Below are 13489 nucleotides of genomic sequence, written 5' to 3'. Positions count from 1 at the left end.
CTCTCCCCGATAGATGGGGGAATCTGCCTGCTCGGTTGGTATGCAGCCCTCCAGTACTCAGCATGCCGCAGGAAGGCTGCTGCAATGACCAACCTGTCACTCAATCCCTAACTAGTGCTTACTGGGTGGGCATGCATGTTGGGAGTGTGTGTTTGTGTTTGTTTGGTGGGTGGGTGTGTGCAGACAAGCATGCAACAATGCTTGTGTGTGCAGGTTTTGTGTCTGTGCTCAGAACGTGTAAACCCATTATCTACCGGAGGTCTAACGCATGCTGTTTTTGGTACAACTTTGATTATTTACTTGGACTGAAAGTTTGCAACGTTCACAACCCTGAGCCTGATCTCAAAACTGGACTTGTTCAGAACCCTGTTTCTGATCTCAAAACTGGACTTGTTCAGAACCCTGTGCCTGATCTCAAAACTGGACTTGTTCAGAACCCTGTTTCTGATCTCAAAACTGGACTTGTTCAGAACCCTGTTTCTGATCTCAAAACTGGACTTGTTCAGAACCCTGTGCCTGATCTCAAAACTGGACTTGTTCAGAACCCTGTGCCTGATCTCAAAACTGCATCGGTATGGAAGAGAAAAGGAGGCCAGTTTCCATCCCTGGTGAAAAACAGCGGTCCTTTCGGGATAGTGTGCATGATCCGTGTGGCGCTCTTGTGCCACCATGGTCAGTATTTTCTTTACCAAAACAAGCGGTGTCGGTTGCGGGGGTCCGCTGCAGGGAGTGTTTATTTGCTGCTGGCAGCATTCAGCACCATGTCCTGTCAGGCCGTTTTTACACCTCCCTTAGAGTTCACACTGCACCGGGACCCAGCTGGAGGCCTCTCCGTGTGATCCTTCTAGACAGCTGCTGATGTCTTGACAAAAACAAGGCTATTGTCCCCTCTCTGACACCCTGTGTGTGTGTGTGTTGTTGTGTGTGTGTGTGTGCGTGCGTGTGTGCACGTGCATGGGCCCTTGTGCTTCTAGGTGCAGCGGTGGCGTGCCCAGCAGGAGGAAGTTGCGAGGCTGGAGGCGGCCGTAGCAGCCCGGCGACAACAGGAGGAAGAAGAAAGGCTGATGAGGATGAAGCAGAAGGAGGCAGCCATCAGGTCACAGCAGGAGGAAAAAGTAAGGGCACCTCCTCGCCCGTCACGCTGACCGTCGGACTGCAGTTGTGTCTTCTCACGACACCTGCCTATCTAAACCTCAGCACCTCAGAACACAGCCCACGCCGTGCTCCGGCTGGGCACGGCGTGGGCTGTGTTCTAATACTGGCAGTTTTCTAGCTGAGACAGGTTTAGGGACCGTCTCACCTCCTCTTCCCGCAGACAGCAGAGTAAGCAGCTAATGAGGGTATTTTTGGGGTATGACTACTTTGCAGATATTTGGATAACAGAACTCTCAGTGTTGCCAAGTTGTCAGCGAGAGAGTAAGTGTTGTTGATTTTAGGACTCCACTGCAGGGACTCTTTATTTGCCCCTGGTGGTGTTTGGCTCCACATCCAGCCCTCAAGGGTCGTGGACACGTGCGTCAGGGCGACTGCTGTGGCGCTGACTGATGATGTGTTTGGTGTGTAAAGGTCTGTGCTCAGGGCCATCATCAAATTGATGGCAGTGTGTACTCTACCCTCACCTTTTCACCCTTGGTTGCCAGCCGAAAGTGTGTGTGTGTGTGTGTGTGTGTGTGTGTGTGTGTGTGTGTGTGTGTGTGTGTGTGTGTATGTAAGAGAGAGAGGAGTGTGTGTTTGTGTGTTTGTGTGTAGGTAAGAGAGAGAGGAGTGTGTGTGTGTGTGTCTATGTAAGAGAGAGAGGAGTGTGTGTGTGTGTGTCTATGTAAGAGAGAGAGGAGTGTGTGTGTGTGTGTCTATGTAAGAGAGAGAGGAGTGTGTGTGTGTGTGTCTATGTAAGAGAGAGAGGAGTGTGTGTGTGTGTGTCTATGTAAGAGAGAGAGGAGTGTGTGTGTGTGTGTCTATGTAAGAGAGAGAGGAGTGTGTGTGTGTGTGTCTATGTAAGAGAGAGAGGAGTGTGTGTGTGTGTGTTTGCATGCTTGCATGTGTGCATGTATGTGTGTGCATGTGTGTGTGTTTGTGTCTCTAACCATTTAAAACAAGACCTCACCCTTTTTTTGGGGGCAGCATACACATGATCACGTGGTCACACGGTCACATGATCACATGGTCACGTGATCACATGGTCACATGGTGTGAAGTGGAGAGTAAGATGTTGTGAAAATCTGGGTCTTTTGATTCATCCATTTAGGTAACGTCCTCGCAGGGATAAGAAAATTAAATGTGTGTGTGTGTGTGTGTGTTTAATTAACTCTCTCCTCAGGGGTCCACTAGGAGAGCATTGGCAACCTGAGACAACCTCTGATTAATGAGAGCATTTAGGCCGCATTGAATTCCATGTAACGCAGCACGTGGGCCTGGCAGACAGTGAGACACCGTCCACTGTCTCCGTTTCCTCCTGTCTGACTTCTGCTCGGTCACAGTCGACAGGACACCAAGTCCCTCAGTCCCCTGCAGCCACACCACGGGCAGTCTCGTTGTTGCAGTCTCGTTGTTGCAGTCTCGCTGTTGCAGTGTCGTTGTTGCAGTCTCGTTGTTGCAGTCTCGTTGTAGCAGTGTCGTTGTTGCGGTGGTTATTGTCTTTCTGTAATTCTTGTCTGTAAATCTTTTTGTTTTTCCTGAGATGAGGCAGTTTTACTTGAAGCAGTGGAGGAGGAGGCAAGTGGTGGAGAGGAGGGACCAGGAGAGACTGGCCCAGCTGAGGAGTGTTATGGAAGAGCAGGCGAGGCGAGATAAGGCGAGGTGAGTGTTGCATGATGGGATCCTGGACTATTTACGGCAGCTAACTGCATCAAGGTCGCTGAAGGACGTCCAGGAACCCCACACCTTCTAGAATACTCGAGCCAGTCCCCCTAGTAGCAAAAACACCTTCCTCATTCTAGAATAAGAGAGTCTTCATCCATCAAACAGGGAGATTCGGGGTTGTGACAGTAGCTGGACGGTACAGATAACTGGCAGTTGTCAATTAGTGCCAAAAAGAAAAGTTGTGCAATACAGGAGCTGTGTGTATGTGTACATGCATATACAAATTGTGTGTGTGCAAATGCAGTTTGTTTATGCAGATAAGTAAATATACATATTTACAGTTGCATGCATATAGTCGTGTGTGTACGCATGCATATAGTCGCGTGTGTACGCATGCATATAGTCGCGTGTGTACGCATGCATATATATAGTCATGTGTGTACGCATGCATATAGTCATGTGTGTACGCATGCATATAGTCATGTGTGTACGCATGCATATATATAGTCATGTGTGTACGCATGCATATAGTCATGTGTGTGTACACATGCATATAGTTGTGTGTGTATGCATGCATATAGTCATGTGTGTTCGCATCCATGCATATAGTCGTGTGTACGCATGCATATAGTCATGTGTGTAGTGTACGCATGCATATAGTCGTGTGTATGCACGCATATAGTCATGTGTGTACACATGCATATAGTCATGTGTGTACGCATGCATATAGTCATGTGTGTAGTGTACGCATGCATATATTCATGTGTATGCATGCATATAGTCATGTGTGTAGTGTACGCATGCATATAGTCGTGTGTGTACGCATGCATATAGTCATGTGTGTAGTGTAAGCATGCATATATTTGTGTGTACGCATGCATATAGTCATGTGTGTAGTGTATGCATGCATATAGTCGTGTGTGTACGCATGCATATAGTCATGTGTGTAGTGTAAGCATGCATATATTTGTGTGTACGCATGCATATAGTCATGTGTGTACGCATGCATATAGTCGTGTGTGTACGCATGCATATAGTCATGTGTGTACGCATGCATATAGTCATGTGTGTACGCATGCATATAGTCGTGTGTGTACGCATGCATATAGTCGTGTGTGTACGCATGCAGTTGTGCGAGACTATACATTGAGTTTCGTGGCGAATGTGCAGCTGTAGAAAACAGTATTACGTTTAAAAAGATCAGTGCAGCTCGCAGACTCGTTGAAGTTTTCCCTCTGGCTTGGCTGTGAACGGACAACCAAACAAAATAAAAGATAAATCTTTTTAACAGCGAAAGTCGACGGCTGGTGTCTCAGATAAACCTCTCTGGGAACATCCTGCTGTTTTATTTTGAACTAGATTAGCATTCCATGGCATTTATCCACGGTCTTCCGGCTATTTCCCATCTGATCCGTCCATCTTCAGGATAGACCTCGGCTGCCAGAAAGAGCTCAGGGAGGTTTAAAGAGAAAAAAGGGGGCGAGGTGGGGCTGAGAGAAGAAATGCTCTGAGGCAGTTTTATGAAAATCTGCCCCAGCCAGGGGGCCTGCTGTGTCAGGACAGATAGGTAACAGTGCTGCTGCTGCTGCTGCTGCTGGTTGAGGAAGAGGAGGGTTGTTAGGTCTGATGTCCTCACCCTTTGCGCCCCATCTCCCCCTCCCCCCTCAGGGTGATGTTTCGGGAAGAGATGCTGCTGCGTCGCAGGGAGGAGAGAGAGGGGCGTCAGCTGGAGCGCCAGAGAGAAGAAGAAGAGAGGCGGAACCGTCTGGAGGCTCTCAGAAACCAGGTTGGTCATTATCTGCCTTTAACCTTATCAGCCGCCCTGATTGGCCCTGTCAGTTACAACGACCCTCTGGGAAAAAGGTCTGAACCCTTCCTCCTCCGAGCTGAAGCGTCACTGCCCCCTGCTGGCCACACGTAGGACTGCAACTACCCCGGTAAAAAAACATTTTTGACGGTCTCTCAGGTTGCAGTGGGAGCGGAGGCAGACCCACACAGGCTGATGGGAGACACGGAAGCTTGGAGGAACCGTCAGCGGCTCACGCAGGAAGAGTTACCTGTCTGTAAACCCCTCTACAGCATCAACACGTACACAGACAGGCAGGTGAGTCCTGGAGACACCCACCTGTCTGGTACCCTCCACCTTGATGTTTTCCTCAGGGTCTGACATGATAGAGCACGCTGCTCTCTGGTAGTCACTTATCCCAAACCCTTCTTCTAAAAACCTCAAAGCACACACGCACACACGCGCACACACACGCACACACACACACACACACACACACTCACACTCACTCTACAGTTCTCTATTTGCAAAAGCACCAGGTTAGACAGTACCGTTGTGCAGCTTCATCTTTTACGAGAACGACACCTGACCCGGATGGGAGAATTATGCAAGCTCTGAACACACCAGTGTTTAACTTTCCTCATCTTGCAGACCTTTACACAGACAGCCCCTCAAGGCCGGGCACACTGCACACACACTGCCTGCCATGTTTTGTCATCATGGCGGAGGACAGCATGTTGGTTTAGTTAGCAGATATTGTGTAAGAAGTTTGGTCATGAACATTAAACTGTTAAAAAAACAACACACACAGCTCTTTAGCGCCCCGTGAGAGAGCTGTCACCGTCTCTCGCTCAGCCACACACCGCTGAGAGCAACACACAACATAAACAGACACTAACGAGAGGTCAAATGTCAGGCTGCAAGCGGTTGCATTATTGTTTAATATATTGATTGTTTTTATTATTAATTTCATCCATAAAATGTCAAAAATAATGACAAATACACAAGTTTTCAAAAATAATGACAAATACACATCACAAGTTCTCAAAAATAATGACAAATACATATCACGAGTACTCAGAGCACAAAGTGACGTCTCAAACTGACTTGCAGCCAAAAACCCCTCAAAGTGTTCATCTCATAATGCCACGCATCGCAGCAAGGCCAGCAAATTCTAGCAAATTCTAGCATTAGTGAAGTTGCAACCAGCAAATGTTTGGTATTTTTACTTGATTACTGACTAAATTGATTGATTGGTTGATTGATTGATTACCAAAATTACAGAAAAGGGTTTGGCCAAAATGTGAAGATATCACTGTGTCATGCCTCCTTCTGTTTTCTAGATTGTGTCTGACCCAAGAGTGCGGGTGGAGCAGGCTCTGCGGGAGGCGGGTCTCCACCACTCTCACTACGCCCAAGAGGTCCTCTCTGGCATCAGGCCCACCAAACCACCACGGCGGGACACAGAGTCCGCAGTCTGCAAACCGTAGCCCAGCTCTTCCGTCCTCAGAGCAGACCCACCTTACATTTGGTACTGGACACGTGCAAACATCTTCTGTTTACCACCACCACCTCCACCAGAGTCGCTGTGGTGTAACGTTGTTATTGTGGTGTAACATTATAACATTGTTATTGTGGTGTAACATCGGTTCTACTTGATTTGAATGTATGAAATATTGTACTCACAATTGGTGAGGTCAAGTAGTACTTAAAATGTAAACACAGCGGCATAATGACATTGTGTCATCACAACGTAGGCCGCCGGGGGAAAATGGTACAGCTGACATGAATATCTTTTACTATTGATTTTACTTTTCAATGGCTGGTGAAAAAATAACACGCCGTCTCTTTTTAGCTGTGTAATCAATATCTACACTTACATTATAACATAATTCTCTCTCTCTCTCTCTCTCTCTCTCTCTCTCTCTCTCTCTCTCTCTCTCTCTCTCTCTCTATATATATATATATATATATTGCTTTTTTTGTGTTTGTATTTCTCCCACATCAGCACTTGTTTGGTGTTTACATCATCAGGCTGATTTGGTAGAGGCCACTTGTGCTTAACGTGTGCTGCTCACCCACATGTCACATGTCAGCATCAGCAGGAAACGCACCCATGCCGCCGCTCACGTTTAGCCGGGAGGCGTATCAGATGCTGCACAGCTGCCTGGCTCATGGGCACTTGGTGGGGAGATCAAGCACTTGTGTGTCTTAGGGGACATCACAAACTATCTGAAAGTGTTCAGAGTTTCAGGACCAGAGACAGGCCATATTAAAACATAGTCTGACAACTAGAACCAGGACCAGAGACAGGCCATATTAAAACATAGTCTGACAACTAGAACCAGGACCAGAGACAGGCCATATTAAAGCATAGTCTGACAACTAGAACCAGGACCAGAGACAGGCCATATTAAAACATAGTCTGACAACTAGAACCAGGACCAGAGACAGGCCATATTAAAACATAGTCTGACAACTAGAACCAGGACCAGAGACAGGCCATATTAAAACATAGTCTGACAACTAGAACCAGAACCAGAGACAGGCCATATTAAAACATAGTCTGACAACTAGAACCAGGACCAGAGACAGGCCATATTAAAACATAGTCTGACAACTAGAACCAGAACCAGAGACAGGCCATATTAAAGCATAGTCTGACAACTAGAACCAGAACCAGAGACAGGCCATATTAAAACATAGTCTGACAACTAGAACCAGAACCAGAGACAGGCCATATTAAAACATAGTCTGACAACTAGAACCAGGACCAGAGACAGGCCATATTAAAACATAGTCTGACAACTAGAACCAGGACCAGAGACAGGCCATATTAAAACATAGTCTGACAACTAGAACCAGGACCAGAGACAGGCCATATTAAAACATAGTCTGACACCTAGAACCAGGACCAGAGACAGGCCATATTAAAGCATAGTCTGACAACTAGAACCAGGACCAGAGACAGGCCATATTAAAACATAGTCTGACAACTAGAACCAGGACCAGAGACAGGCCATATTAAAACATAGTCTGACAACTAGAACCAGGACCAGAGACAGGCCATATTAAAACATAGTCTGACAACTAGAACCAGGACCAGAGACAGGCCATATTAAAACATAGTCTGACAACTAGAACCAGAACCAGAGACAGGCCATATTAAAACATAGTCTGACACCTAGAACCAGGACCAGAGACAGGCCATATTAAAACATAGTCTGACAACTAGAACCAGGACCAGAGACAGGCCATATTAAAACATAGTCTGACAACTAGAATACAATAAACCATGTTTTTCAAGAGAAGTTCAGAGGTCAAAGTCACTTATTAGAAGGCTTCTTTTATTTTGACGATTACATAACTTTGTCATGACACCATACATCAGCGGTGTCTAACAGTGTGCCACGGAGACCGTGTGTCTGCAGGTTCTCATTGCAGCCGGACTCCACACCAGGTGACGTCACTGATACTTTCTTCCTTTTTGGCTGAAGTGTTGCTAATCAGTGAAATCAGCTGCTGTGGAGTCCGGCTGCAATGAGAACCTGCAGACACACGGTCTCCGTGGCACACGGTTAGCCACCGCTGGCATGCATACTAACACGTGTGAAATACATGATCATCAAAGAAATCACAAATCCTTACGTGACCATAAAGTAACTCTATAAATAAGTGTCTAATACACATATCAACACGTCGAGTATATACATATCTACAAATCAGCTGACGCCATCGCTATTTACACTCTGTGTGTGGAGGCCTACGCCTGTGTGTGGAGGCCTACGCCTGTGTGTAGAGGCCTACATCTGTGTGTGGAGGCCTACGCCTGTGTGTGGATGCCTACGCCTGTGTGTAGAGGCCTACATCTGTGTGTGGAGGCCTACGCCTGTGTGTAGAGGCCTACATCTGTGTGTGGAGGCCTATGCCTGTGTGTAGAGGCCTACATCTGTGTGTGGAAGCCTACGCCTGTGTGTGGCAGCCTATGTCTGGGTTACGGGCCATGGGAGAGGGAGTCTCAGACGATGTGTCCCAGGCGTTTCTTGATAAAGTGTGACACCAGCAGCTGAGGTCTCTTTTGATACTCTACCAGCACGTCATGAGGCGTGGTGATCTGGTCACCCTCAAAGCGGTTCAACAGCGTCACGCAGACCACGGCCGCTGCAGAAGAAACGGGTTTACCTTTTGTTACAGACACCTGACAATAAGCTGATGCATTATAAGTCCGGGCTCACATCAAGATAGTTATCAAGCGATTTAAGTTTTGTTTTTTCTGTCGGTTGGGTTTTTATTGTGGCTGACACAGCAGGGGTAAATAGAGGAGGGTGCACAAAACCGAATGTACCCCCGTTTCACGTACCTTTGACGCCACAGACACGGGACATGGCAGCAAAGACGGTGGACTCCATTTCGATATTCTTCACCCCGGCCTCGTAGGCTTTCCTCAGGTACTCTTGTTTCTCTTCAAGAGAGAAGGAGCACAGAGCGCCGTCTAGTCGGCCTTGACCTTGTGAGACACAGCACGGGGTTTGTCTTTACACAGCAAACAGATACGACACGCTGCAGGTCGTGGTCTGTTCGGCACAAGACCAGTAAGGTGATCATTTAATGAGTGAACAGGTGGCGCTGCAGACAAGCTGAACACTTGTCACCAAACATGGTGTGTGTGTGTGTGTGTGTGTTGCTGATTACCTTCATAGAAGTCGTGGGTGCACAGGGTGTTTCCAATAACTGTTGGTATGTCCTGGAGTTCGGAGGAGCATTGCAGGAGCTCGCTGGCCAGTCCCTCGTCCAACTCGGTGCTCCGGGTGATAACTTTACCCAGAACAACCTGCTCAAACTGGGGGCGGAAGGAGTAGTCCACTGCCTTCTCAGTGATCACCACTGTCCCCGGATTCAGACCTACAGAGACCACCGGGGAACTATTTTAAACCCAACCTTTTGTTCCGAGCCCTCTACTCGACACACACCACCGTTAGCTTGTTTTATCTCCGTCACCTCATGTATAAGCTGGAGAAATGCTGCGCTTACCGACTCCGCCGGATGTTCCCAGGCGAAAGAGGACCACATCACGGCAGTGGGCATGGTGCAGCAGCTTGATGAGCTCATGCAGCATGATGGAGATGGAAGGGACACCCATGCCATGCTGAAAGGGTATGAACATGAGTCAAGCCCTTTGGGATAACTGTTTACAAAGTTCTATTTAATGATTTGACAACATGACCCTGTTGATGGATGAACCCTCATGCAAGGGGGCAAAGCATTTGCCAGTGTAGTACGCGTCATGCATTAAGGTGTAGTGCATCAGCTGATGTCACCATTTCTGTGAAAACACCCGAAACAGCTGATGGAGTACTCACACTGATGGAGAGCACTGGTCCCACTTTATACATGCAGTAGCGGTCAGTCCCCTCACAGATATCCGTGAGTTCATCACAGCTTCCAGGCAGACTCAGCTCCTGATGGATGAACTGGGCAAAGGCCTTCATTCGATTCGCACTTCCACCTACACACACAAACTACGACGTGGAAAGAGAGAGAGAAGCAAAAGAAAAATCACTTTTTCCTGCTAGAGGTGCACTGAAAACTACTTCCTCTTCTCTCTCTCTCTTTCTCTCTCTCTCTGTCTCTCTCTCTGTCTCTCTCTCTCTGTCTCTTTCTCTCTGTCTCTCTCTCTCTGTCTCTCTCTCTGTCTCTCTCTCTGTCTCTTTCTCTCTGTCTCTCTCTCTCTGTCTCTCTCTCTCTTTCTCTCTCTCTCTGTCTCTCTCTCTGTCTCTCTCTCTCGGGACACTTCCTCCTTCTTGCAGGCGTGCAGTTCTCTCTCTGCTGCCTAAGAGGGGAGATTTAGCCCTTTTGGAAAACTGGAGACCAGTAGCTCTTTTGTGTGCAGACTATAAAATCCTCTCCAAAGTTTTGTCTAACAGACTGAAATTGTTTATTGAACTATTGATTGGTGTGGATCAATCCTATTGACCAAGATAAGGCTTTTGACCATGTAGATCACACTTTTCTTTTCTCAAACCTTGCAGGCCTTTGGTGTTGGGGAGGGGTTCCTGTCCAGGATAAAGCTGTTGTATAGTGGTGCGTGTTGTGTAGTGAAGGTGGGGGGAGGGTTGAGCTGCCCTGTGCCAGTTGGGAGGGGGATTAGGCACGGCTGCCCCATCTCAGGCCAGCTCTACAGCATTGCCATTGAGCCTCTCCTATGTAGGTTGAGGAGCAGGCTGAGGGGTCTCTCTCTGCCGGAGCTAGCTCATCACCCTTCGGTTGTTGTATCAGCATACGCTGATGATGTTAATGGTTTTGTCCAGGGAGAGGGAGATGTTCAGGAATTGGAAGAAAGCCCTGGCCTTGTATGAAAAGGCTTCTTCAGCCAAAGTCAACTGGGGAAAAAGCGAGGCTTGTTTGGTGGGTCAGTGGGACTTGAGAAGTGCTCCTAGTCTTTCTGGGAATCTTAGGTGGGGGGTAAGAGGTATTAACGTTCTAGGAGTATGTCTGGGAAGTGAGGACTTTCAGAGGCAGAACTGGGCGGGAGTGCTGGAGAAGGTGGAAGCCAGGTTGTCTAAATGGAGCTGTCCTACAGGGGAAGAGCTCTAATAGTTAATAACCTGGTCGCCTCGTCTCTCTGGCAGACTCGCTGTTTTGGTGCCACTGCCAGACCTTGCAGAAGAGATGCAGAAGCTCCTGGTGAAGTTTTTCTGGTCTGGTCACCACTGGCTGAGGGCATCGGCCCTGTATCTCCCTGTGGCAGAGGGAGGACAAGGACTTATAGACATTCGGTCCAGGACTGCGACCTTCAGACTACAGACGGTGCAGAGGCTGCTGTATGGCTGCGGTCACTGCTGGTTGGCTCCTGCTCGGCTGGTCGGCTTGGGTTGGATAAGCAGATTTTTTTTACTGAGATCAACAGAAGCTGACCTAGTTGGACTCACATCTTTTTACACGTCTGTGGTTGAAGCCTGGCAGATGCTGAAGCTCACACGAACTCCAGACCCTAGACCAGGAATGTGCCTTTTTGAGGAGCCGCTGGTTCACAACGACTTCCTTACGAATACCACCTTCTCCTCTGCAACGGTGCGGACTGCATTTGTTGAGGCTGGCATTACCAAACTGGGCCATCTTACAAGAACATCCGTGGAAACACTTGGTGGCATCATCAACATCAGGTCCTCCAGAGTGTTGGAAGAGGGTTGTGGAGGAAGTCTGGGAGTCCCTGCCTGGGCCACTGCGGGCGTTTGCTGACCAATGGGATGATGACAGTAAGTACGTTTTTCCCTCCCTGATCGAGCTGACTGCTTCTTTCCCTGAGTACACCAGTGCTGGGTGGTTTTAACTCTTGTGGGAAGAAGCAGCTTTACTACAGCTGTGTGAAGGTACTCAACCTGGCTGAAGTCAGGGAGTCGAGGTGGACTGAGGTTTTTGCTTCAGACTGTACCCCTAAGAGCAGGTGGAGGGTCCTGCATAAGCCTCCTGTTGAGAAACGGATGGCTGACCTCCAGTGGAGGATGATACATGGAGCAATAGCTACAAACAGACACAGGGCTCACCTCGATCCAAGCACTGGGGAGGACTGTCCTTTCTGCACTTAGAGGGAAATGTTAGAGCACTTAGAGATCTTTTGTCCTCGATTGGTGGGCTTATTTAGGGTACTGCAGGAATGGGTGGAAGCTTTGGGTGAGGGTTTCTCCATCCCCATGTTTGTTTTTGGGCCCAAATACACGGCAAGAAAAAGGCTGCTCCTGGTCCTAATCAATTTTCTGTTCAGCACTGCTAAGCTAGCGATGTGGAAGACCAGGAAGAATCAGATGCTAGGTCAGGGCTGGACTGATGTGGTGCAGAGTATGAAGGGTTTGGTGGTGGCTCGTCTGAGGATAGAGCACGGCCTCTACACCCTGACCAGTAATCTGGACTCTTTCAGGGCTTTGTGGGGGTTACGACGTGTTTTATGTTCACTAAGGGAAGATAGGTCACTTGTTCTGAATTTCTAACTCATTATGGTCGTGTGTATGTATTTTGATTGAGTAATGATGTATTTTTGTTTTTCCAGCTTACCGGTTTGTTTAATGTTGACTTGATGGGAATGGAGTGTTAGTTTTTTACTGTGATGTGAATAAAAGTTATTTTAAAAGTCAAAAAAGTCTCTCTCTCTCTCTCTCTCTCTCTCTCACACACACACAAACCTTGATATCGCCAAACATTTCTGGAAGGTTGTGGGTCTTGGTACTTAAGCTGAAGTGGTAGAGAATATCCTCTTCCATGGCATCCAAGTAAGGGTTTTTCACCTGGACGTGTTGCCTGAGAAGTAACATGGCGGGACACGGTAACACATCTAGCGAGCGCTCACGGTAGGCAGGAGAGTAGGGCACATTCTGACTGGAGGCTGGTCACGTGTTTAAGATACACAACATGTTGAGGGACAGACATAATAAGGTGATACAGAAGTCGATACTCACTTCATGTGGTCGCTCCCCATGCAGTTCAGCAGAATTGGTGCCATGACCGGCAAAAATGTTTCAGGAACCAAAAGGAAAATCTGTCAAAAATAAGTTGCGCTCCAAACACTTGTTCCGTCCTCTGCGGTTAGAAAGAATAAGCGTTGTGTGTTGCTGCAGAGTTGATATATTTGGGACGGGGGAGCTCTTCTCTGGAGTGATTGGCTACCGAGAGAGGAGTGAATTTGTCCTCAGATAAAAAACATTCACTGGCCTCACTCATGTGGTAAATGATTGGCCTGGTTCCAAAGTCAACTTCTTCAGCGTCTGTAATTGTAAACCATACGTCAAAAAGGCTGAAAACCAGCCTGATGTCAGTCAGTCAGTCAATCAATCAATCAATCAACCAAGTCGCATGTCATCTGAAGATATCAGTAAAACGTTGTGAACATCAAAGTCTTAATGACTCATTAGC

The 13489-nt window shown here is 47.7% G+C and overlaps 2 protein-coding genes across 2 annotated transcripts in view; one reads left to right on the top strand and one right to left on the bottom strand.

Annotated features, from left to right (window-relative positions):
- Positions 1-6881, top strand: part of LOC130121207 (coiled-coil domain-containing protein 148-like) — a 55522-nt gene extending 48641 nt beyond the window's left edge. Inside the window, exons 10-14 of the mRNA XM_056290086.1 lie at positions 975-1115; positions 2678-2796; positions 4468-4585; positions 4766-4903; positions 5929-6881. Coding sequence (XP_056146061.1) covers positions 975-1115; positions 2678-2796; positions 4468-4585; positions 4766-4903; positions 5929-6075 — 663 coding nt within the window. The 3' untranslated portion in view covers positions 6076-6881. The remainder of the gene's footprint in view (positions 1-974; positions 1116-2677; positions 2797-4467; positions 4586-4765; positions 4904-5928) is intronic.
- An 869-nt stretch (positions 6882-7750) lies between these two features.
- Positions 7751-13187, bottom strand: upp2 (uridine phosphorylase 2). Its single transcript, XM_056289308.1, has 7 exons — positions 13036-13187; positions 12763-12877; positions 9946-10104; positions 9617-9731; positions 9278-9487; positions 8946-9092; positions 7751-8746 (listed from the first exon to the last, which is right to left on the bottom strand). The coding sequence occupies exons 1-7, from the start codon at positions 13077-13079 to the stop codon at positions 8604-8606; spliced, it is 933 nt and encodes a 310-aa protein (XP_056145283.1). The 5' UTR covers positions 13080-13187; the 3' UTR covers positions 7751-8603.
- Positions 13188-13489: the final 302 nt, after the last annotated feature.

The sequence above is a fragment of the Lampris incognitus genome, chromosome 11 (genome assembly GCF_029633865.1).
Source record: "Lampris incognitus isolate fLamInc1 chromosome 11, fLamInc1.hap2, whole genome shotgun sequence".
In the NCBI taxonomy this organism is placed as follows: Eukaryota; Metazoa; Chordata; class Actinopteri; order Lampriformes; family Lampridae; genus Lampris; species Lampris incognitus.
Note: the sequence above shows the minus strand (reverse complement) of the source record. Positions and strands in the feature narration are given on the sequence as shown.

Excerpts from the sequence above, each read along its gene's own strand:
- upp2 (XM_056289308.1), bottom strand. The coding sequence starts at position 13,079 with ATGGCACCAATTCTGCTGAACTGCATGGGGAGCGACCACATGAA. Across the intron at positions 12,878-13,035 it reads ATGGGGAGCGACCACATGAA|GCAACACGTCCAGGTGAAAA; the intron begins GTGAGTATCGAC and ends GTTACTTCTCAG. Across the intron at positions 10,105-12,762 it reads AAATGTTTGGCGATATCAAG|TTTGTGTGTGTAGGTGGAAG; the intron begins GTTTGTGTGTGT and ends TCCACGTCGTAG.